This window comes from Megascapheus bottae, chromosome 17 (assembly GCF_031878675.1).
Source record: "Megascapheus bottae isolate mThoBot1 chromosome 17, mThoBot2.hap1, whole genome shotgun sequence".
Taxonomy (NCBI): domain Eukaryota; kingdom Metazoa; phylum Chordata; class Mammalia; order Rodentia; family Geomyidae; genus Megascapheus; species Megascapheus bottae.
The window spans coordinates 51,530,908-51,555,677 of NC_143525.1; the positions used below are offsets into that span (position 1 = coordinate 51,530,908).

A 24,770-nucleotide genomic window follows, 5' to 3' on the forward strand; every position below is an offset into this window, starting at 1 on the left:
GGAAAACAAGATGAGGGTGGGGGTGGGGGGGAAATGGGGACCAAGACATGAGAAAGGGAATCAATATATGTGAAGTAATGCACCTTCCATCTGGCGAATGTAATGTAACCCTTCTATTTTTTTTTTTTTTTTTTTTTTTTTTGCCAGTCCTGGGCTTGAGCTCAGGGCCTGAGCACTGTCCTTGGGTTTTTTCTCAAGGCTAGAGCTCTACCACTTGAGCCTCAGCACCATTTCCGGCTTTTTTCTATGTATGTGGTACCGAGGAGTCGAACCTGGGTCTTCATGCATGCTAGGCAAGCACTTTAACCACTAGGCCAAACTCCCGGCCTGTAACCCTTCTATTAATTATAATAAAAATTATATGAAAAAGCTCAGGGAAAACGTTCAGGCCAAGTTCAACCTCAGATAGGCACACATTGTATACAAATAGCATTGTCGTGGATATATATAAAATTCACCCTCCTGCTATTTTAAGAGCTCATCATGTAACTGCCCTGACGCTGAGCCGTACAAAGCTCGTTAGCTCTGAAATCAAGGCCTTCCTATTCTTCAATTCTTTTTTTTTTTTTTTTTTGCCAGTCCTGGGCTTGAGCTCAGGGCCTGAGCACTGTCCTTGGACTTTCTCAAGGCTAGAGCTCTACCACTTGAGCCTCAGCACCACTTCCGGCTTTTTTCTATGTATGTGGTACCGAGGAATTGAACCCGGGTCTTCATGCATGCTAGGCAAGCACTTTAACCACTAGGCCAAACTCCCGGCCCCCTATTCTTCAATTCTTGACCTCTTATTGAAACCCAAAGGCCCATATGGCTCTGCATGCCCCTCACATGTAATCATGGACTATCACCAACTGAGTGACGAAAACTTCAAGGGCGCTGTGGGATCGGGTTTTGACACTAAAATAACTCCCACCTGCGGGCGCATGTCACCAGCTAGAGGCCTCCGGAAAAGAGAGAGACTCAAAATCCTTGAACTGTGTCAGCAGCAAAAGAGCTGGTGAGCAAACGAGCCCCCTGACTGGTGCAGAATCCCCCAGTCAAGCACAAAGAAGCTTTTCTCTGTATAAAGACTCAGATTTTCCTGTTGTGAGCACGTTATCACCAGGTGAAATAGAGCAGGCCTCAAATGGAGACAGGCACAGGAGAGTGGCAGGTGGCAGCTGGCCTCATAGATGACCATCCTATCTTCTTCTGCACTGGCCCTACCCCCTCTCTCAACACGTCCCCTTCCTTGGCGAGGCTTTAGAGAATCATTCAGTTGGAAGAGGTGAAAGTGGCAGTGCCTGGCTTTAAGCCAGGTCAGAAGAGGTCTTTTGCATCTGTTGGTTCCCCTGAACCCCAGCTCTTCAGGTGCTTGCTTTGGAAGCCTCCATCCTCGGGGTGCAGGCGCCAAAGGGTGTCTCCTACTTGCCAGGGACTGCTGAGCCCCCTTCCATTCACCCTGTCACGGGCCACAAGTGAAAGTTAAAATGTGTCCAGGGGACTCAGCGCCTGAGTGGGTCCCGTTGGCAGGACCCCAGGGACGACCAGTGCCCACAGCCCACACCTCCCACGGGCCAGACGCTGTCCCTGTGAACGCCAGACTTCTTGAGTGAGACCTCACGGAAATGTTGAGCCCTAGACTTTATCCAGAGGGGCAGAGCTGAGGACTGCTGACTGGAAGGCAGAGTGTGGACCTGTGGGCCGGCTTTCCTCCCACTGCAGACCTGAGACCTTGGTTCTAGGAATTGAGCTTGGGGCCTCTTGCGAGGCAAATATTCTACCACTTAAGCCAGGCTTCCAGTCTTTTTTTTTTTTTCAGTTGTTTTTCAGATAGGGTCTACCACTTTTGCCTTGTGTTACTTGTGGGACTCGATTTTCCGCCTTCTGAGTAACTGAGCATGTGTTACCATGCCTGCCATCTTCCACTGCTTGTCGGGAAGGTGGGAGCACGGCTGGGGCTTCACCAACATTCATGCCAGCCCAGAAAGATACCATTGCGGACCCCCCTTCCCTTTCTTTTAGAGGACGCTCTAGCCAGGCTGGATAAGCAGCTGTCACAGAGTCGGGTGTGGTAAGGCGGCCCTCCCGACCTCTGCTGAAATCCACTTTGGATCACTTTGTTAGGCTGCGCCCACGTGTACATGTGTGCACGGTGTGTCTGTGAGCCCTGGGTGTGGAGGGGCTGTCTGGGTGGTGGGCGTGCCATGTGCTATCACAGCCCCCAGAAGGCCCTGGGGCCTGGCCAGGACCCCACCTTGTCTGGACAGTGATAGCCTGGTGAGCACCCACCTCCTGGCAGGGGTATCTGGGGCCTCCAGTGCCTCTGGGTGGCTGGGAGAGGGGGGAGGGGGGTCCTGGGGGGTGGGGGGCCCTGGGGGATGGGGGATGGGGATCTGGGGGGTCTGGAGGATGGGGGCCCTGGGGGTGGGGTTCCTGAGGGGATGGGGGCCTTGGGGGATGGGGGGTCTGGGGAATGGGGGCCCTGGGGAGATGGGGGTTCTGGGGGATGGGGGCCCTGCGGGGATGGGGGGCCTGGGGGATGGGGGCCCTGGAGAGATGGGGGTCTGGGGGATGGGGGCCCTGGGGGATGGGGGTCTGGGAGGCCTGGGGGGATGGGGGCCCTGGGGGATGGGGGTCTGGGAGGCCTGGGGGGATGGGGGGTCTGGAGGATGGGAGTCTGGGGCCCTGGGGGGATGGGGTTCTGGGGGATGGGGGTCTGGGGCCCTGGGGGATGGGGGTCTGGGAGGCCTGGGGGGGCCCTGGCTGTAGAGATGAAAAATAACTACCCCCAGACCCAAAATTATTCCCCTTCAGTCAGCAGAATAAAAGAATAAAAAAACCCTCCAGTTCGAAAAATCTCCAAGGACCCAAAGGCTGAATAACCAGGAACTTGTCCACACAGGTGTCCACACAGGTGTCCACAAGCTCCAGGAACTGAGCTATTCTGTGTCAAAATTAGACTGCACGGATAGCATTGTATAGCATTCGTTTCCCAAACCATGAAACTACTCTGACAGTTGAGTGAGGACTTCCACCAGCCTGGGGGGCTCCTAATCCCACCTTCCCTCACTCGACCACCTGATGGGTGTAAGCCTGTGATTTTTGCCTTTAGGAAGACTGTAAACCCTGACCGAGGACTCGGCCCCACCTCCCCGCCTCACTGCATTTCGGGCGTCTCTACCCCGGTGGTTTCCTTTGGGGGCCCGGTCTCAGGGCACCACGCTGCCACCCGAATCCCCATCTGCGCACGCAGCCCCACCCCCACGGGCACCGGCGGGAGGTGGGAGCGGAGACGGAGATGGCACCACCGCCACCACCCGCGCCCCCGCCCGTCCCTCCCGCCCCGTGGAGCAGCTGCTGCGCTCGGAGCTGCCCACCATGCGCTGCGGGCTTTCGGGAGCCCCGGCCCGGGGACGTCGGCGAGGGCCAGGCCCCGAGTTCGTCAAGGTCAACTGCAGGCTGCAGGTGGGGAGAGGGGTGCCCGGGGGAGGGGTGGGGAGGGGGAGGAGGGTGGGAGAGAGAGTGGAAGGGGAGGAGGCGGAGGGAGGAGGAAGGGGAAGAGGGACATGGGGAGGGGGAGGCAGAGGAGGGGAGGGAGGGGGGAGAGGGGAGGGGGAGGGGGGAGGGGGAGGGGGAGGAGGGGAGGGAGGGGGCAGCAGTGCTGGGAGCCCCTGGTCCCAGCTGCTCACGGGAGACCCCCCTAGAGACCAGTGCACAGCTGGGCCCAGCAGGGCTCAGGGCGACATCCATGCCCCCAGCTCAAGTCCCACCACGACGTGTGTGTGTGTGTGTGTGTGTGTGTGTGTGTGTAGAGCATGGAAAATGGTAGCAGAACCGGAACGCCAGGTTGGGAGTGTGGCTTAGAGGGAGAGGAAGCCCTGGGTTCAACTCCTCAGCGCCAGCCTTGAGAAAAGGAAGCCCAGGACAGAGCCCAGGACTGGCAAAAAAAACAAACAACAACAACAAAAAAAAAAAAAAAAAAAAAGAGAAAAGAAGCCCAGGACAGAGCCCAGGACTGGCAAAAAAAACAAAGAACAACAACAAAAAAAAAAAAAAAAAAAAAGAGAAAAGAAAAGAAAAGGCTGGGAGTTTGGCCTAGTGGTCCTGTGCTTGCCTAGCATGCATGACGACTCAGGTTCCATTCCTCGGTACCACATACATAGAAAAAAGCTGGAAGTGGTGCTGAGGCTCAAGTGGTAGAGCTCTAGCCTTGAGAAAATCCAAGGACAGTGCTCAGGCCCTGAGCTCAAGCCCAGGACTGGCAAAAAAAAAAGAAAAAAATGAGAAAAGAAGCCCAGGGACAGAGCCCAGGCCCTAAGCCAAGCCCAGGACTGGCAAAAAAACAACACAAAAAAAAAAAAAAAGAAAAAAAGAAGGAAAAGAAAAAATGAGAAAAGAAGCCCAGGGACAGAGCCCAGGCCCTGAGCCAAGCCCAGGACCGGCAAAAAAACAAACAAACAAAAAAAAAAGAAAAGAAAAGAAAGAAAGGAGAAAGAAAAGTGAGAAAAGAAGCCCAGCACCATGGCTCATGGCTCACCCCTGTTATCCCAGCTACTCAGGAGGCTGAGATCTGTGGATCAAGGTTCAAAGCCAGCCTGGACACAAAAGGACTGAGACTCTAATCTCCAAAGAACCTCTAGAAAACGGGGAGTAGGGCTTGGCTCAAGGGTAGGGTGGTATAGCCTGGACTGAAGAGCTCAGGGATAGAGCCCAGGCTGAGTTCAAGCCCCACAACCAGCCATAGGACCTCAGAACTGGCAGGCTGCTGGTGAAGCCTGGACATGTCCTGGCCTGGATGGACACTCAGAGCCGCAGAGGCCCTGTGGGTCACCAGACTTGGCTGATGACACCCAGATCCCCAGCTCACCACTCTGGGCGCCCGCTGGCTATTCAAGGAGGCCTGCTTGTTTTGAATTAAAAGCTAGAGTAGAGTTCTCTTTCTGTGCAACAGATAGGTTCTCTGATTTCGCTCAGAAGCTTGATTTTTCCAGTCCTGGGGCTCGAGCTCAGGGCCTGAGCACTGTTCTTGGGCTTTCTCAAGACAAGAGCTCTACTACTTGAGCCACAGCACCACTTCCAGCTTTTTCTATGTATGTGGTACCGAGGAATTGTGCATGCTAGGTGAGCACTCTACCACTAGACCACACTCATGGCCCCAAGGAGCTTGATTTTCTTAAACTTGCCTTTTTTTATTTTTTTGTGGGTCATGGGGTTGAACTCTGGGCTTGGGCGTTGTCCCTGAGCTCTTCAGCTTAAGGCCACCATCCTATCCCTTGAGCCAGAGCCCAGTGATTAGTTGGAGGTAAGAGTCTCATGGTCTTTAGTGCCTGAGCTGGCTTTGAACCTTGATCCTCAGATCTCAGTCTCCTGAGTAGCTAGGGTTACAGGTGTGAGCCACCGTGCCCAGCAAACCTGCCTTTTGATAGAAGTATTTACAAACTTTACTAATAAATAGCTTGGTATGGGGGTGGAGCTCAGAGGTAGAGTGCTTGCCTAGCTCACACAGGCCTGGGTTCAGTGCCCTGTGTGTATGTGGGGGTAGGGGAGTGCAAAGATCATGTTGCATCTCTAGTACCATTAAAAGAAGGGTGTGGCAAATAGCAAGGAAGAATTCATCTAAGGTTACAGTGGGATGTTATGGTGATATTCTAGAAATAAGAGGGCCCTGAATAAGCTGGATGTGAGTTTCTTTGGTGCCCCAGGCTCTGCTGGACTTGAACCATGCCTGACACCTCCCAGGCCTGCTTTCCCTGACCTAGTTACTTCTACCCCCACCCAGGCTACTTTGCTGTGGTGCCCGTGGCTGCCTTGCTCAGAGGCAGGAAGGTTCCTGGAGGACCCAAGCCCAGCCCCAGAGCTCACCCAGCTCTCTCTCAACTCCCCTACATGGCATCCCTCCCAGAAGCCCACCGCACCGCCTCACCTCTGCAGCTAGCTCCCCGCAAGCCTCAGACCCCTCGGACTTCAGACTTAGCCTCATTCTCTGGCCCTGGCCTCTCTAGAAGGGCCCTCTTTCTTTGTACCACCTGAGTGTTCGTTCCTTTTGGGTTTTCAGTAACTGAAGAGCTCTGGGATTGTGATTTTTGTAGCTGCCTTCTGTCAGCTCAGCCTGGCTGGCAGAGGCTCTTGCTGGAGCTGGAGCCTGCAGAGCCCACAAGGCTCACGGCATTGTTTGGACAGGCCCGGAAGATGTGTGCAGGGGAGATGGCCTGGTGCGGGTTCCTCAGCCCATGAAGGTGATCGAGGTGCCAGGAGGTGGGGCAGCCTTTGTAATGGAGTATCTGAAGATAAAGAGCTTGAGCAGGTGAGTGTGGGAGAGAGAGAGAGAGAGAGAGAGAGAGAGAGAGAGAGAGAGAGAGGGATCCACACCACACACACACACACACACACACACACACACACACGACTACAGAGACATGACTACAGAGACACGAGTACAGAGAGAGACTGAAGGGAACGCAGAGAAAGAGACAGATAGGGAGCAGCTTCTGCTGAGCTGGCTGCATAACCCAGCACAGTTACCAGAGTTCCTGTGTGCCTAGGTGAGTGTGCCTGTGTTTATGCCAGTCCTCCGGCCTAGACACTGACCCTGAGCCTCAGCTCTACTTCTGTTTTCGTTTTGTTGTGGGTTACGTGGAGATAGAGCCCCACAGGCTTTCCTTCCCAAGTGAGCTTTCAACGGATCCTCAGATCTCAGCCTCCCTGCGATGGTGTGGGCCACCCCGCCAGCTTTCTTGAGTTTTTTTGCTCAGGGCTGGTGCTCTTACTCCAGCCAAGCCTTCCTTCCTTTGTATTTAAATTCTTTTGTTGTTGTTCTTTCTTTTTTTAAACGATGTTTTTGTCTTTTCTTTTTTGGTACTGGAGGTCATACCCAGGACACTGCACTTGCTAGGCAAGCGCTTTGCCACTGAGCTACATCCCAGCCCTCACTTTGTACTTTACAGCTACATTTGGGTTGAATAAGGCTGGCTTATCAGCAACAGTCATAATTTTCTTTTCAAAGTATATGTAGACTCCTACATATCCATGTGTAAAATATGGGAAATGCAAACTCAAGAGAAGGCGTCCAGTCCCTCATAATTCTATGAGCAAGGAAGGATGACTACTTGAGCCTCAGCACGCAGTTGTCATTGCAGTATTTCTCCTTTCTTGCTTTTGTATTTGTTCCTGAAGAAGCAGGAGCTAAGGTTTCACTTCATTCACTCTTTGATGCTTTGTGCCCAGTGTTCCATGTCTGCTGCATGGCTGAGTGGTTCTCATGCCTGGCCCCTTTTCCTGATTTCATGCTACATTTTGTGGGGAAGGGAGGGTCATACCTAGCACTCATTTATGACTTTTTAGTGGAGAATACCTTGTTTTAAACCAGTCCTGTGGCTTGAACTCAGGGCCTGAGCACTGTTCTTAGGCTTTCTCAAGGTCAGAGTTCCACCACTTGAGCCAGAGCAACACTTTGGGCTTTTTCTGTGTATGTGGTGCCAAGGAATGGAACCTGGGTCTTCTCGCAGGTTAGGCAAGCACTCTGCCATTAGGCCAAATTCTCAGGCCAACACCAGAGTGGAACACACTGGGTGGGATTATCACTTGCCATTTCAACTGTCCTATGATTGCTATTTCAATTGGCTGTATTTCTTCTTACCTCAGCCAGGCATCAAAACTTGGGGATCAGATGGCAGATTTGCACCTTTTCAACCAGAAGCTCAGGGAGACTTTGAAGGAGAGGGAGAGCACAGTGGGTGCGTGCAGTCTCTCCTTGTCACTCTTACCATCCACACCATACTCTGGCTACCCTAGAACACAGTGCCCATTGTGCCTTTTATTATTTTTTTTCCTTTGTGCTAGTCCTGGGGACTTGAACTCAGGGTTGGAGCACTGTTCATGGGCTTTTTGAGTCAAGACTAGTGTTCTTCCGTTTGAGCCACAGCTCCACTTCTCGCTTTGGTTGTTAATTGGGGCTAAGAGTCAAGAGGCTAGGGGCATGGTCTAGTGGTAGAGTGCTTGTTTAGCATGCATGAAGCCCTGGATTCGATTCCTAAGTACCACATGTACCAAAAGCTAAAAGTGGTGCTGTGGCTCAAGTGGTAGAGCTCTAGCCTTGAGAAAGTCCAAGGACAGGGCCTAGGCCCTGAGATAAAGCCCCAGGTTCAGGGAAAAAAAAAAGAGTCTCACAACTTCTTGCCCAGGCTGGCTTGAAAAGTGATGCTTAAATCACAGCCTCTTGAGCAGCTGGGATTTCAAGTGTAAGCCTCCAGCACTTGGCTCCATTTTTTGTGTATGTTGGTTATGGGGCTTGAACTTCAGTCCTGGATGCTGTCCCTGACTTCTTCAGCTCACTTCTGGTTTTCTGGTGGTTAACTAGAGATAAGAGTCTCATGGACTTTCCTGCCAGGCTGGCTTTGAACCTTGATCCTCAGATCTCAGCCTCCTGAATAGCTAGGATTACAGGCGTGAGCCACCACACCTGATGAAGCCAGTAAGCTAGTAGAATTTGTTAGAGACCCTTCCATGCCCAGCCCTGTGGCCTGTTCAGTGGACTGTCCAGAGCCCAAGTGAGTTTGTATGTTGGCTATTGGGTGGCATGTGTAATGTGCTCCCAGACCACCCGTGTTCTAGCACGTGCAGCAAGACCTACAGGAAGTGCTCTGTATAAAACGGGGAAAGAAAGTGCAAACTGTCTTAAAGCAGATTCCAGAAAAGATGATCAGCTCCCTGAAGCTAGGAGCTCTGTTTACAGGCCACAGGGCTGAGAGTGCTGAGCCCCAGTGTGTGAGCAAGTTCGGCTTCCACACTGTCACCTTCTGCGGCTTCATCCCTCAGGTGAGTGCCCAGGTGAGGATGTCCCTGTGTAGCTGATGGCATTTCCTGGTGTCCAGTGCTGACCCCACACCCTTGTGTGTGACCCAGTGAAGGTAGAGGGTAGGCTGTGACATCTGTGAACGGGACTGCCTGTGTGGAGAGGCTCTCTGGGCAGGGCTGCAGGGAGAGGGGAATGGTGCCATCAGGGGAGCAGTATTCCAGTATTTCAGGCAGAGAGAACAGTGGTGCAAATGTCATGTGCCGTGTGCACGGGAGAGAACGGAGAAGGCTAGGACAGCTCCTCTTCCAGGGCCCTTAAAATATTATTCGGTTAAGGAGCCTGAACTTAGGACCTGGGCGCTGTCCCCGAGCTCTTCAAGCTCAAGGCTACTGTCCTACCCTTGAGCCATAGCCCCACTTTCCGTTTTCTAGTGGTTAATTGGAGATAAGAATCTGCTGATCTTTAGTGCCCAGGTCGGCTTTGAACTGCTATCCTCAGATCTCAGCCTCCTGATTAGTTAGGATCATAGGTGTGAGCTACCAGCAACTGGCTTCTTTTGTTCTTAGCATTGGTAATCTGTTTTTTCCATTTTTGATCTGATCATTCTGGCTAGAAGTTTATCAGTTTTACTGATCTCATAAAACCAGCTCTTAGCATATTGATTTTTCTTTTTTTTTTTTTTTGGCACCAGTCCTGGGGTTTGAACTCAGGGCCTGTGCACTGTCCTTGAGCTTTCTCAAGGCTAGAGCTCTACCACTTGAGCCACAGCACCACTTCTGGTTTTTTCTATGTATGTGGTACTGAGGAATCAAACCTGGTCTTCATGCACACTAGGTAAGCACTCCACCAGTAGGCCACGCTCCTGGCCCCTTTGCTTTTTTGCTCACAGTTGCTACTCTACTACTTGAGCCATGCCTCTAGTCTGGTATTTTTGTTGGGTAATTTGAGGTTGAATTCTTTTGGATTTTTCTGCCCAGAATGGCTTTAAATTGTCATGTTCAGATCTCAGCCTCCTGATCACTAGAATTATGAGCATGGGCCACCATACCAGGGCTTGGGTACACTCATGTATGACTCTAATGACCTCTTCATTTGCCTGATTATCTGTGGAACTTGCTCTTTAGCGATGGCTCTAGGATTGGCCAGGTTCTATTTGTAACCTCTCTGTGGCTGGCCTCTTCTATTGTTCAGGTGAATGAATGGCAGGATGACTGGCCAACCTTTTTCACTCAGCACGGGCTGCAAGCACCACTGGATCTCATTGAGAAGGACTATGGTGCCAGAGAGGCCCTAGAACTCTGGTCTAGGCTACAGGTGAGATAGCAGGGCGTTCTCTCCGGAACAGCCCTCTGAGAGTAGCCAGAGTGGTGAACACTGGTACTGAAGTAGATGTGATCAAGTTGTGTGCACGTTGATGCTCTTTTCCCATTCTAGGTCTCCAGATATTCTTCAACCTGAGACTTACTTTCCTCATGTGGAAAAGGTCTCTGGCTCCTGGGTGGTGGTCTTCATGATCACTTGCCTCATTCCTTGTCATGCTTTCCCACTTTTACCCTAGTTCCTCCTTCCCTGCCAAAGCCCAAACCTCACCGAGGACTGGCGGGCGCGAACTTACGTCTCATTCTGGGTTTCAATCCAGGATGAGCATGCATCGAACGCACGTCGTGTAAGTGGCACGGTCCGAAGGCGGTGGCGAGCCACGCGAGTTTGCCAAGTTAGGTGCAAAACCATGAAAAGCAACTTGACGTTCGTTACTAGAATACCGCTGCTTTTGCAGACGCCCGACTGCGTTGGAAGGAAGCGGCCGGCCAGCCAGGTGACCCTGCCCGGGTCGGGCTGGGCGCTTGGCCTGGAGGTGGAGCGCTCCCCGGGCCTGCACGCACCGGGTGCACCGGGTCATTCCCGGAAACCGCCCGGAGCGAGGCCCCAGCCCGGCACCCCACCTCGGGGTGAGCCGGCCCTGCGCTCGGGGCCCTTCCCCGGCCACGCGGGCCTCCCGGGCCCTTCTTCACGGCCTACCGCCGGGAGATCCCGCGGGCGCCGGGCTTCGAGACGCGGCTCCGGCTCCACCACCGGAGCCACTTCGGCCGGGCCTCCCGGAGCGAGCGCGGCCCTGGGCGCCAAGCGGGAGCTGCTCCGGTAGCCGGCGCCGCTGGGCGGCAGCGCCTCGGCCCGGCCGAGCAAAGCCTGTGCCGGCCTCGCCGTGTCCGCCTGCGGCCCCGGGGGGGGGGCGCCGGGCAGCGCCGGGCTTCACCGGGCTCCTCCGGAATTCCCAGCCCCGGGCAGGTGGGGGCGCCGGGGGAGGGCGGCGGCTGCGTCTGCCCAAGCTGGGGGCCTCCAGCCGGCTCCGGGGCCGCAGGCAGCCTCGCTCCTCGACGGCTCCACCGCTGGCCACCCGTCACCGCGCCGCCAAGGTGGAGAGGCCTGGCGGTCGGCGCCGGTCCCGCCGGACTCTCTGGCTCAGCCCTAGATGTCAGACCGACCCCGCCCCGCCCCTCAGCGCCACGCCCCCTCCGCTCCGCGCCACGCCACGCCCACCTCAATCTACGCTCCGCCACTCCTCCGCGCCCCGCCCACTCCCCCGCAATCTACGCCCCGCCCCCTCCGCTCCGCGCCCCGCCCACCTCAATCTGCGCCCCGCCCCGCCACCTCAGCGCCCCTCCCATCCTATCTGCGCCCCGCAAACCTCAATCTACGCCCCCCCCCTCCCCGCCGCGCCCCTCCCACCTCAATCCACGCCTCGCCCCTACCCTCCCCTCTGCGCCCCGCCCACCTCAATGTACGCCCCGCCCCGCCCCACCCACCTCATCTACGTCCCGCCCTCTTCGCGCCCCTCCCCTCCCCTCTGCCCCGCCCCCACACCGCCCAACTCCCCTCGCCCCGCCCACCCTCCGCTGCTCGGGTTCCGGGGTGGGCGCCTTCCGGGAGGAGGCTGGGCTTTCCGCCACGGCCGCCGCCGCCGCCGCCCCCACGCCTGCGCACGCGCTCTGAGCGCCGCGTCGCCCGGCGCGCCTTTGGTGCCTGGCGCGCCCCGTAGCGGGGTTAGAGGTCGCGGGGCGGGGCCGGCGGCGGGCGGGGCCGGCGGCGGGCGGGCGCTCCTTCCTGCGCGGCGGGCACCCGGAGCCGGCGTCCCGAGCGGCTCGCCTCCCGGCATGGCGCTGGGCGCGGCGCCTTCCCTGGGCGCCGCCAGGGCAGCGGCGGCGGCGGAGCAGGAGCAGGAGCAGGGGCAGGAGCAGGAGCAGGGGCAGGAGCAGGGGCAGGAGCAGCCGCAGGAGCAGGACGAGGAGGAGGAGGCGCCCGCGCGCGGCGCCGCCCTGGAAGCCTTCGGCGACAGCGCTGAGGCCCGCGCGCTGCTGGGCCGCCTGCGGGAGCTGCCCGGCGAGCTCGCGGCGCGGGAGGTGGCGGAGCAGCAGTTCCGCGGTGCGCGGCGGGGCTGCGGGGTGGGGGGCGCGGGGCGGGGAACGGCGGGGGAGGGCGAGGTGACGGTGGGGGGCGGCGGGGTGACGGCGCGGGGTCCCCTCCCGGACCCCCGTCCTGGGACAGAGCCCTGCTCGCTGGGGAGCGCCGCGAGGGTGCGTGTGTGTGTGTGTGGACGGCTGTGCTCGTGTAAGGACCTCCCTGTGTGTGTGTGGACGGCTGTGCTCGTGTAAGGACCTCCCTCTGTGTGTGGACGGCTGTGCTCGTGTAAGGACCTCCCTGTGTGTGTGTGGACGGCTGTGCTCGTGTAAGGACCTCCCTGTGTGTGTGTGGACGGCTGTGCTCGTGTGAGGACCTCCCTGTGTGTGTGTGGACGGCTGTGCTCGTGTAAGGACCTCCCTGTGTGTGTGTGGACGGCTGTGCTCGTGTGAGGACCTCCCTGTGTGTGTGTGGACGGCTGTGCTCGTGTAAGGACCTCCCTGTGTGTGTGGACGGCTGTGCTCGTGTAAGGACCTCCCTGTGTGTGTGTGGACGGCTGTGCTCGTGTAAGGACCTCCCTGTGTGTGTGTGGACGGCTGTGCTCGTGTGAGGACCTCCCTGTGTGTGTGTGGACGGCTGTGCTCGTGTAAGGACCTCCCTGTGTGTGTGTGGACGGCTGTGCTCGTGTAAGGACCTCCCTGTGTGTGTGTGGACGGCTGTGCTCGTGTAAGGACCTCCCTGTGTGTGTGTGGACGGCTGTGCTCGTGTAAGGACCTCCCTGTGTGTGTGTGGACGGCTGTGCTCGTGTAAGGACCTCCCTGTGTGTGTGTGGACGGCTGTGCTCGTGTAAGGACCTCCCTGTGTGTGGACGGCTGTGCTCGTGTAAGGACCTCCCTGTGTGTGTGTGGACGGCTGTGCTCGTGTAAGGACCTCCCTGTGTGTGTGGACGGCTGTGCTCGTGTAAGGACCTCCCTGTGTGTGTGTGGACGGCTGTGCTCGTGTAAGGACCTCCCTGTGTGTGTGGACGGCTGTGCTCGTGTAAGGACCTCCCTGTGTGTTGTGGACGGCTGTGCTCGTGTAAGGACCTCCCTGTGTGTTGTGGACGGCTGTGCTCGTGTAAGGACCTCCCTGTGTGTGTGTGGACGGCTGTGCTCGTGTAAGGACCTCCCTGTGTGTGTGTGTGGACGGCTGTGCTCGTGTAAGGACCTCCCTGTGTGTGTGTGGACGGCTGTGCTCATGTAAGGACCTCCCTGTGTGTGTGTGGACGGCTGTGCACGTGTAAGGACCTCCCTGTGTGTGTGTGGACGGCTGTGCTCGTGTAAGGACCTCCCTGTGTGTGTGTGTGGACGGCTGTGCTCGTGTAAGGACCTCCCTGTGTGTGTGTGGACGGCTGTGCTCGTGTAAGGACCTCCCTGTGTGTGTGTGGACGGCTGTGCACGTGTAAGGACCTCCCTGTGTGTGTGTGGACGGCTGTGCTTGTGTAAGGACCTCCCTGTGTGTGTGGACGGCTGTGCTCGTGTAAGGACCTCCCTGTGTGTGTGTGGACGGCTGTGCTCGTGTAAGGACCTCCCTGTGTGTGTGTGGATGGCTGTGCACGTGTAAGGACCTCCCTGTGTGTGTGGACGGCTGTGCTCGTGTAAGGACCTCCCTGTGTGTGTGTGGACGGCTGTGCTCGTGTAAGGACCTCCCTGTGTGTGTGTGTGGACGGCTATGCTCGTGTAAGGACCTCCCTGTGTGTTGTGGACGGCTGTGCTCGTGTAAGGACCTCCCTGTGTGTGTGTGGACGGCTGTGCACGTGTAAGGACCTCCCTGTGTGTGTGTGGACGGCTGTGCTCGTGTAAGGACCTCCCTGTGTGTGTGTGGACGGCTGTGCACGTGTAAGGACCTCCCTGTGTGTGTGTGGACGGCTGTGCTCGTGTAAGGACCTCCTTGTGTGTGTGTGGACGGCTGTGCTCGTGTAAGGACCTCCCTGTGTGTGTGTGGACGGCTGTGCTCGTGTAAGGACCTCCCTGTGTGTGTGTGGACGGCTGTGCTCGTGTAAGGACCTCCCTGTGTGTGTGTGGACGGCTGTGCTCGTGTAAGGACCTCCCTGTGTGTGTGTGGACGGCTGTGCTCGTGTAAGGACCTCCCTGTGTGTGTGTGGACGGCTGTGCTCGTGTAAGGACCTCCCTGTGTGTGTGTGGTCGGCTGTGCTCGTGTAAGGACCTCCCTGTGTGTGTGTGGACGGCTGTGCTCGTGTAAGGACCTCCCTGTGTGTGTGGACGGCTGTGCTCGTGTGAGGACCTCCTTGTGTGTGTGGACGGCTGTGCTCGTGTGAGGACCTCCCTGTGTGTTGTGGACGGCTGTGCTCGTGTAAGGACCTCCCTGTGTGTGTGTGGACGGCTGTGCTCGTGTAAGGACCTCCTTGTGTGTGTGTGGACGGCTGTGCTCGTGTAAGGACCTCCCTGTGTGTGTGTGGACGGCTGTGCTCGTGTAAGGACCTCCCTGTGTGTGTGTGGACGGCTGTGCTCGTGTAAGGACCTCCCTGTGTGTGTGTGGACGGCTGTGCTCGTGTAAGGACCTCCCTGTGTGTGTGTGGACGGCTGTGCTCGTGTGAGGACCTCCCTGTGTGTGGACGGCTGTGCTCGTGTGAGGACCTCCCTGTGTGTGTGTGGACGGCTGTGCTCGTGTAAGGACCTCCCTGTGTGTGTGTGTGGACGGCTGGGCTCGTGTAAGGACCTCCCTGTGTGTGTGGACGGCTGTGCTCGTGTAAGGACCTCCCTGTGTGTGTGTGTGGACGGCTATGCTCGTGTAAGGACCTCCCTGTGTGTTGTGGACGGCTGTGCTCATGTAAGGACCTCCCTGTGTGTATGTGGACGGCTGTGCTCGTGTAAGGACCTCCCTGTGTGTGTGTGGACGGCTGTGCTCGTGTAAGGACCTCCCTGTGTGTGTGTGGACGGCTGTGCTCGTGTAAGGACCTCCCTGTGTGTGTGTGTGGACGGCTATGCTCGTGTAAGGACCTCCCTGTGTGTTGTGGACGGCTGTGCTCATGTAAGGACCTCCCTGTGTGTGTGTGGACGGCTGTGCTCGTGTAAGGACCTCCCTGTGTGTGTGTGGACGGCTGTGCTCGTGTAAGGACCTCCCTGTGTGTGTGTGGACGGCTGTGCTCGTCTGAGGACCTCCCTGTGTGTTGTGGACGGCTGTGCTCGTGTAAGGACCTCCCTGTGTGTGTGTGGTCGGCTGTGCTCGTGTAAGGACCTCCCTGTGTGTGTGGTCGGCTGTGCTCGTGTAAGGACCTCCCTGTGTGTGTGTGGATGGCTGTGCACGTGTAAGGACCTCCCTGTGTGTGTGTGGACGGCTGTGCTCGTGTAAGGACCTCCCTGTGTGTGTGTGGACGGCTGTGCTCGTGTAAGGACCTCCCTGTGTGTGTGTGGACGGCTGTGCTCGTGTAAGGACCTCCCTGTGTGTGTGTGGACGGCTGTGCTCGTGTAAGGACCTCCCTGTGTGTGTGTATGGACGGCTATGCTCGTGTAAGGACCTCCCTGTGTGTTGTGGACGGCTGTGCTCATGTAAGGACCTCCCTGTGTGTGTGTGGACGGCTGTGCTCGTGTAAGGACCTCCCTGTGTGTGTGTGGACGGCTGTGCTCGTGTAAGGACCTCCTTGTGTGTGTGTGGACGGCTGTGCTCGTGTAAGGACCTCCCTGTGTGTGTGTGGACGGCTGTGCTCGTGTAAGGACCTCCCTGTGTGTGTGTGGACGGCTGTGCTCGTGTAAGGACCTCCCTGTGTGTGTGTGGACGGCTGTGCTCGTGTAAGGACCTCCCTGTGTGTGTGGACGGCTGTGCTCGTGTAAGGACCTCCCTGTGTGTGTGTGGACGGCTGTGCTCGTGTAAGGACCTCCCTGTGTGTGTGTGTGTGGACGGCTATGCTCGTGTAAGGACCTCCCTGTGTGTTGTGGACGGCTGTGCTCATGTAAGGACCTCCCTGTGTGTGTGTGGACGGCTGTGCTCGTGTAAGGACCTCCCTGTGTGTGTGTGGACGGCTGTGCTCGTGTAAGGACCTCCCTGTGTGTGTGTGGACAGCTGTGCTCGTGTAAGGACCTCCCTGTGTGTGTGTGGACGGCTGTGCTCGTCTGAGGACCTCCCTGTGTGTTGTGGACGGCTGTGCTCGTGTAAGGACCTCCCTGTGTGTGTGTGGACGGCTGTGCTCGTGTAAGGACCTCCCTGTGTGTGTGTGGACGGCTGTGCTCGTGTAAGGACCTCCCTGTGTGTGTGTGGACGGCTGTGCTCGTGTAAGGACCTCCCTGTGTGTGGACGGCTGTGCTCGTGTAAGGACCTCCCTGTGTGTTTGTGGACGGCTGTGCTCGTGTGAGGACCTCCCCGTGTGTGGACGGCTGTGCTCGTGTGAGGACCTCCCTGTGTGTGTGTGGACGGCTGTGCTCGTGTAAAGGACCTCCCTGTGTGTGTGTGGATGGCTGTGCACGTGTAAGGACCTCCCTGTGTGTGTGTGTACGGCTGTGCTCGTGTAAGGACCTCCCTGTGTGTGTGTGGACAGCTGTGCTCGTGTAAGGACCTCCCTGTGTGTGGACGGCTGTGCTCGTGTAAGAACCTCCCTGTGTGGGTGTGGACGGCTGTGCTCGTGTAAGGACCTCCCTGTGTGTGTGTGGATGGCTGTGCACGTGTAAGGACCTCCCTGTGTGTGTGTGTACGGCTGTGCTCGTGTAAGGACCTCCCTGTGTGTGTGTGGACGGCTGTGCTCGTGTGAGGACCTCCCTGTGTGTGGACGGCTGTGCTCGTGTGAGGACCTCCCTGTGTGTGTGTGGACGGCTGTGCTCGTGTAAGGACCTCCCTGTGTGTGTGTGTGGACGGCTGTGCTCGTGTAAGGACCTCCCTGTGTGTGGACGGCTGTGCTCGTGTGAGGACCTCCCTGTGTGTGTGTGGACGGCTGTGCTCGTGTAAGGACCTCCCTGTGTGTGTGTGTACGGCTGTGCTCGTGTAAGGACCTCCCTGTGTGTGTGTGTACGGCTGTGCTCGTGTAAGGACCTCCCTGTGTGTGTGTGGACGGCTGTGCTCGTGTAAGGACCTCCCTGTGGGTGGACGGCTGTGCTCGTCTGAGGACTTCCCTGTGTGTGTGTGGACGGCTGTGCTCGTGTAAGGACCTCCCTGTGTGTGTGTGGACGGCTGTGCTCGTGTAAGGACCTCCCTGTGTGTGTGTGGACGGCTGTGCTCGTGTAAGGACCTCTCTGTGTGTGTGTGGACGGCTGTGCCCGTGTGAGGACCTCCCTGTGTGTGTGTGGACGGCTGTGCTCGTGTGAGGACCTCCCTGTGTGTGTGTGGACGGCTGTGCTCGTGTAAGGACCTCCCTGTGTGTGTGTGGACGGCTGTGCTCGTGTAAGGACCTCCCTGTGTGTGGACGGCTGTGCTCGTGTAAGAACCTCCCTGTGTGTGTGTGGACGGCTGTGCTCGTGTAAGGACCTCCCTGTGTGTGGACGGCTGTGCTCGTGTAAGGACCTCCCTGTGTGTGTGTGGACGGCTGTGCTCGTGTAAGGACCTCCCTGTGTGTGGACGGCTGTGCTCGTGTGAGGACCTCCCTGTGTGTGTGTGGACGGCTGTGCTCGTGTAAGCACCTCCCTGTGTGTGTGTGGACGGCTGTGCTCGTGTGAGGACCTCCCTGTGTGTTTGTGGACGGCTGTGCTCGTGTGAGGACCTCCCTGTGTGTGGACGGCCGTGCTCGTGTGAGGACCTCCCTGTGTGTGTGTGGACGGCTGTGCTCGTGGAAGGACCTCCCTGTGTGTGGACGGCTGTGCTCGTCTGAGGACTTCCCTGTGTGTGTGTGGACGGCTGTGCTCGTGTAAGGACCTCCCTGTGTGTGTGTGGACGGCTGTGCTCGTGTAAGGACCTCCCTGTGTGTGGACGGCTGTGCTCGTGTAAGAACCTCCCTGTGTGTGTGTGGACGGCTGTGCTCGTGTAAGGACCTCCCTGTGTGTGTGTGGACGGCTGTGCTCGTGGAAGGACCTCCCTGTGTGTGTGTGGACGGCTGTGCTCGTGTAAGGACCTCCCTGTGTGTGTGTGGACGGCTGTGCTCGTGTAAGGACCTCCCTGTGTGTGTGTGGACGGCTGTGCTCGTGTAAGCACCTCCCTGTGTGTGTGTGGACGGCTGTGCTCGTGTAAGGACCTCCCTGTGTGTGTGTGGACGGCTGTGCTCGTGTAAGGACCTCCCTGTGTGTGTGTGTGGACGGCTGTGCTCGTGTAAGGACCTCCGTGTGTGTGTGTGGACGGCTGTGCTCGTGTAAGGACCTCCCTGTGTGTGGACGGCTGTGCTCGTGTAAGGACCTCCCTGTGTGTGGACGGCTGTGCTCGTGTAAGGACCTCCCTGTGTGTGTGGATGGCTGTGCTCGGGTAAGGACCTTCCTGTGTGTCTGGACGGCTGCCTGTCTGGACTCCTGCATGCGTGGGGATCTCCCCTGGTGTGTGTTTTCTGCTGTGTGTGAGGACCGTCTTGTGTGTGTGTGTGTGTGAGCCCCGCTGTGTGTGTGGACGGCCGTGCTCGTGTAAGGACCTCATTGTTTGTGTGGACCGCTGCCTGTGTGGACTCCTGCATGTGTGAGGGCCTCCCCGTGCTGTGTTTTTTCTGCTGTGTGTGTGTGGGCTGTCGCATGTCCAGCTCCATGTGTGTTCCAGCTGTGTGTGGACATGAGGTAGACAGACACCACAGCAGCATCCACCAGAGCCCACCTGCACCTGTGAGCAGCCGGCCTGGCCTAGCCTGGGCACTGCAGGGACTCCAGGAAGACTGTGCTCTGTCAGGCAGGACCCGAGAGTGGGCAGTGCCAGTGTATTCTCCACATCCATACCTTTGTGTGCTTGTGTGTGTGTTTGCCAGTCCTGGGCCTTGAGCTTAGGGCCTGAGCGCTGTCTGTGGGCTTTCTCACAGCTAGAACTCTACCACTTGAGCCACAGCACCACTTCCTGCTTTTTTCTCTGTATGTGGTGCCAAGGAATCGAACCCGGGTCTTCATACATGCTAGGCTAACAATCTACCACTAGGCCACACTCCCAGCCCCACATTTATACTTTTATAGTCATTTATAATGGATGATTTCCAAAGAGGTTTTAGATAATGACTTGACTATGACCATTTTTGTGAAGTTGTTTTTTTTTTATTTTTGTCTGTGGTGGAACTTGAGCTTGAACTCAGGGCCTGGTTGCTGTCCCTGAGCTGCTCAGCTCAAGGCTACTGCTCATGTTGAGCACTAGCCATGTTGGTTTTCTTGGTTTATTGGAGTCTCACAGACAGACTTTCCTGCCCAGGCTGTCTTTGAACCACAATCCTCAGATCTCAGCCTCCTGAGTAGCTAGGATTATAGGTGTGAGCTACCAGGGCTTGGCTCTCTGCATAATCTTGCTTGATTTTGGAAGATGCAGGGTGGTGGGCATGGGGGGATGTGTGTAGGCTTTGCTCTTGCAGGTCTTGATTTTGAAGCTTGGTTCATGGGCTAGTTACTTGATGGTCTTGTCTTAGTTTGTTCAGTTGTACGTTTGGGTTCTTGGCAACAGTACCTCATTACAGAACTGTTCTGAGTGGAGTGACTGTCCAGGGATCAGTGAAAGACTGTTTTCCTTTTCCTGTTCCTGGGAGGCAGTCAGTGTGGGTCAGATGTTAGAGGTGTGGCAGGTAAGAACTGCACAGGCAAAGAGGTAGTTGGGCTGGGTAGAAGCTGTTGTTTCGGTAGAGAGCAGGTAGCTTCTGGGTGCCTGTGGCTTATCCCTATAATCTTAGCTACTCGAGGCTGTGAGGATGAAGGTTCAAACCCAGCTGAGGCAGACAAAACTACCAGACTTTTCTAATTAGTCAGCCAAATGCTGGACTGGAGATGTTAACTTGAAGCCCCGAGTTCAAGATCCAGAATGAGAAACAAAGCTTGGTGGTGTTGATGAATGTGTTGTGGATTTGAAGAGTCACGTGGGTGGACCTTGGAGAGTTAGTCAAAGGAGTAAGAAGGGACGGTTCAGTGTTCCCAAAAGGAAAGTGTACAGAGTACAAGAGGTCTGGGCTAGTAAGTACCACTCTGGAGGCTGGCCTGAGTGCCACCTGCCGGCACCAGTCTGCCAGGCAGGTTCCTGGAAGCCCAAGGGCTGGCAAGAGGGAGCAGTGCCCTGGAAGGTGCCAGGGGACAGCAGGAGGATCTCTAAGGCCCACATGCATTCCTGGCTTGAGTGATAGTTAATTTTCATGTTATTTTCCTTTTAGTGATTATGGACAAATACCAGGAGCAGCCTCACCTGTTGGACCCACACCTTGGTAAGCACTGAAGCTGATAACTTTGATGGCTCAGTTGTAGATGACAGAGACCTTGTGCAGGATGCTGGCAGCTGTGTGTGTTGCTGGCAGACTGTGTTAAGATGCAGTGTCCTGGGCTCTGCACCCTCATTGCTGCCTAGCTGGTTCTGGTTCTGTGGGCCTGTGACAGGCTGAAGTCAGATATCTTCAGGGCTTGTCTCCTTGCTGCCATTTAAGGAACTCTTTTTATTTTTTTGTACTTAGATCTTGTTGTAGCCAGGTACATGTTGCTTTCTGGTTATTGTCACCGAGGGTTGTAGGACCCACTCCACCCATGTAGCAGCTGAGAAAGGTGTTGTCTTTGTATCGTAGATGGAGACACTGACTCTTGACTTTACTACTTCCTTTATGTATGAACCTATTTGAGAGGATGGAATTATTTTCATTCTCATTTCGAGATAGGGTCTTGCTAAATAGACCTTGAGCTTGCCATCCTGCTTTCTCAGCCTCTCAAGCACTGGGTTTCAGGTGGGAAAATGTTTTCTTTTTGTTCCTACAAAACAAATAGAAAGCTGAGTGCAGTGGTTCATACCTGTCATCCCAGCCACTCTAGAGGCTGAGATCTGAGGACTGAGGTTTAGCCCGGGCACTAAAGTCTGTGAGACTCTTATCTCCAATTAACCACTAGAAAATGGGAAGAGGGGCTGGGACTCGAGATGAGGGCCATGGCCTTGAGCTGAAGAGCTCAGGGACAAAGCCCAGGCCCGGAGTTCAAGCCCCATGACCCACAAAAACACAACAAGAAACAACAGAACAAATAGAGTCAGGGGCCAATGACTCATGCTGGTAATCCTAGCCATTGAAGATGCTGAGACCTGAGGACCTCAGTTCTCTGGTATGAAAGTCCACGAGACTTACCTCCCATTAACTACCTAAGGCAGCTGTGGCTCAAGAGGTAGAGTGCTAGCCTTAAGTGAAACAGCTTAGGGATGATACTTAGGCCTTGAGTTTACCAGCACCTGCACAAAAGAAAACAACACTGGGGCCTGGAGTGCGGCCTAGTGGTAGAGTGCTTGCCTAGCATGCACGAAGCCCTGGATTTAAGTCCTTGGTGCCACATACATAGAAAAAGCCTGACGTGGTGGTGAGGCTCAAGCGGTAGAGCACTAGCTTTGAGCAACAAACAAACAAACGGCTCAAGGAAAGAGCCTAGGCCCTGAGTTCGAGCCCTAGGATTAGCAAAAACAAAAAACAAAACCCGGCAAAAATACCCAACAACACAGGTTTCTTTAAAAAAAAAATTTTTTTTTAAAGAATTTGGAAGAAAACAGAATAGGATGAATAGAAACAGGACAGAATGGAATGTGTAAACTGGAAGCTTGCATCAATGCTACATTTGTAACTAGTGTTTCTTATGTTTAAAAAAAATTATGTTGATATTTCTGTTTATACAAACCTAGTGTGAAATATACTTCTTTTCTGAGTTACATACACGCAAAATTGTTGTTGTTGTTGGTTATGGGACTTGAACCTTAAGTCTGGGTAATGTCCCTGAGCATTTCCGCTCAAGGCTAGTACTCTTATTTCTTGAGCCACAGCACCACTTCTGATTTTCTGGTGGTTAATTGGAGATAAGAATCTCACGGGCTTTTTGTGCCAGGGCTGGCTTTGAACTGTGATTCTCAGATCTCAGCCTCCTGAGTAGCTGGGATTAATAGACATGAGCCACCAGCACCTGGCTAAGTTATTTATTTATTTATGCCAGTCTTGTAGCTTGAACTCAGGGCCTGGGCACTGTCTTTGGACACTTTTTGCTCAAGGCAAGCTGCCACTTCAGCCACAGCACCACTTCTGGCTTTTTCTGTATATATGGTTCCAGGGAATCCAACCCAGGGTTTTGTGAAAGCGTGCTACCTATAGGCCATGCTCCTGGCCCTATTTTTTATTTATTTAATTTAATTTTTTTTTTTTTTTTTTTTTTTTGTGGGTCATGGGTTTTTAACTCTGGGCCTGGATGCTGTCCCTGAGCTCTTTAGCTCAAGGCTACTGCCCTACCCCTTGAGCCACAGCTCCACTTTCCAGTTTTCTAGTGATTAATTGGAGATATAGTCTCACAGACTTTAGTGTCCGGGCTAGTTTAGAACGTTGATCCTCAGATCTCAGCCTTCTGAGTAGCTAGGATTACAAGCATGAGTCACCGTGCCTAACCTATTTTTTTTTTTTTTTTTTGTGGGTTATGTGGCTTGAACCCAGCTTGGGTGCTGTCCTTGAGCTCTTCAGCTCAAGTCTACTGCCCTACCCTTGGGCCTGGGCAAGCCAACTCCTGGCTTGTTTTTGTCTTGCTTTTTGCTTGGTCTGACCTTGAACCTTGATCGTCCTACCTCTACTTTCTAAGTAGCTGGCATTACAAATGTGTACCACCAGCACTGACTGCCGAGTATCTCTGCTTCTAGTGACAGGATGTGCAGGTGAGCCTCTGAGCTCACCTGAGGCAGAACAAGCTCATTTCCAACTTGGTGGATAGTGCTTCCCAGTCCACATTGCTAAATCTACTGACTTTTTAGCACGCAAGGTTTCATGAGGATGTGACTTGCTCTAGGCCTTTCTTCACATGCTGGATTTCAGTTGGGCAACTTTAGACTGAAGACTTTATCCTTCAGCACAGGGGCCTTTGCTTCTGCTATGATTTTGATTATTGCTCTACTTGTGTCTTTCTTTCTATTGAGTTAATGTTGGGTGTCTGGGAGTGACCCCAAGTGTTCTTAGCTTTTCCTTTTACCTCTTTGTAGCGCCTTGTTTTGCACAGAGTATTTATTTATTTATTTGGTGGGTCATGGGGCTTGAACTCTGTCTAGACGCTGTCCCTGAGCTCTTCAGCTCAAGACTACTGCCCTACCCCTGGAGCCACAGCCCCACTTCCCATTTTTCTTTTTCTTTTCTTTCCTTTTTGTGGGTCATGGGGCTTGAACTTGGCCTGGGCACTGTCCTTGAGCTCTTCAGCTCAATGCTACAGCCCTACCCCCTACCCCTACCCCTGGGCCTGGGCATTGTCCCTGAGCTCTTCAGCTCAAGGCTACCGACCTACCCCTACCCTTGAGCCAAGCCCCACTTTCCGTTTTTTCTACGGGTTGGAGATAAGAGTCTCAGTTCCTTTAGTGCCCAGGCTGGCTTTCAACCTTGATGCTCAGATCTCAGCCTTCGGGGTAGCTAGGATGACAGGTGTGAGCCCATGCCAGACACCAGTTCCCCAGGCTTCACTCCCCATTTTTCTAGAGATTAGTTGGAGATAAGAGTCTCAGGGTCTTTTTGTGCCTGGCTGGCTTTGAACCAATCCTCAGATCCGAGTAGCTAGGATTACAGGTGTGAGTCACCACCTGGTCACACAGAATTTTTTGAGTTTGCTCTAGTAACTGTGTTTATTTTAGCAGAGCTGATCCTTGCCTTGCTGGTCTTCAGAGTTTATTATTTGGTCACCTGGGGTTATATTCCTAACTGCTGGTGCAGAATGTTGCATGACTCCCCAGCCTTCTCTAGTCCCTACTGTGGGTAGGGGCTGTACCAGAGCCTGGTTCTCTGCTTGGAGCTTCTCAGGTTTACAAGTTCAAAGAGTAGCATCTAGTATGTTTTGGATCTTTTGTGCTATTTGTACTTGGTTATATAGGCTTACTAATGCTGGCCCGTTCATATGCTCTCAATAAGACCTTTTTACTTGGATATTGTGTTTCATTATATTGATGTTTTAATTTTACAGCCAGTGTTTGCTATCTTCTTCCCTAGAGTGGATGATGAACTTGTTATTGGATATCGTGCAAGATAAGACATCTCCAGCTGTCATCAAACATCTGGCATTTAAGTTTCTTTACATCATCACCAAGGTAACATTTGTGTAGCAGTTGTGGAATGACAGACACTGTCTTTACATCTTGATCCAGAAGTTACCTTCCAAAATGTTATTTCTTGAGAAGTATGGTCCTCAGGCATTATAGGTTTCTTCATTCTCTGTTTTCTTTTCTTTTTCTTTTTGCCAGTCCTGGGGCTTGAACTTGGCCTGAGCACTGTTCTTGGGTTTTCCTCCAGGCTAGAGCTCTACCACTTGAGCCATAGCACCACCTCTGGCTTTTTTTTTTTTTCTTTCTATGTATGTGGTACTGAGAAATCAAACCCTGGTCTTCGTGCATGCTAGGCAAGCACTAAACCACCAGGCCAAACTCCCGGCCCTCCCTCCTCCTTTCTTATGCCCTCTTCTCTCCTCCTTCCCTCTCTCCTCCCCTTCCCTTCCCCCTTCCCTTTCTCTCCTGTCTTCTCTCTCTCCCCTCTTCTCTTCCCTCTCCTCCCTCTCCCTTT

At 54.8% G+C, this 24,770-nt stretch overlaps 1 protein-coding gene and 1 pseudogene across 1 annotated transcript in view; both read left to right on the plus strand.

Moving 5' to 3' along the window:
• Positions 1–2,183: 2,183 nt before the first annotated feature.
• On the plus strand, positions 2,184–10,916 carry LOC150052151 (fructosamine-3-kinase-like; annotated as a pseudogene).
• Positions 10,917–11,885: 969 nt separating this feature from the next.
• Tbcd (tubulin folding cofactor D) overlaps positions 11,886–24,770 on the plus strand; it is a 148,688-nt gene continuing 135,803 nt past the window's right edge. Inside the window, exons 1-3 of the mRNA XM_090351442.1 lie at positions 11,886–12,193; positions 20,397–20,447; positions 24,204–24,301. Coding sequence (XP_090207568.1) covers positions 11,926–12,193; positions 20,397–20,447; positions 24,204–24,301 — 417 coding nt within the window. The 5' untranslated portion in view covers positions 11,886–11,925. The remainder of the gene's footprint in view (positions 12,194–20,396; positions 20,448–24,203; positions 24,302–24,770) is intronic.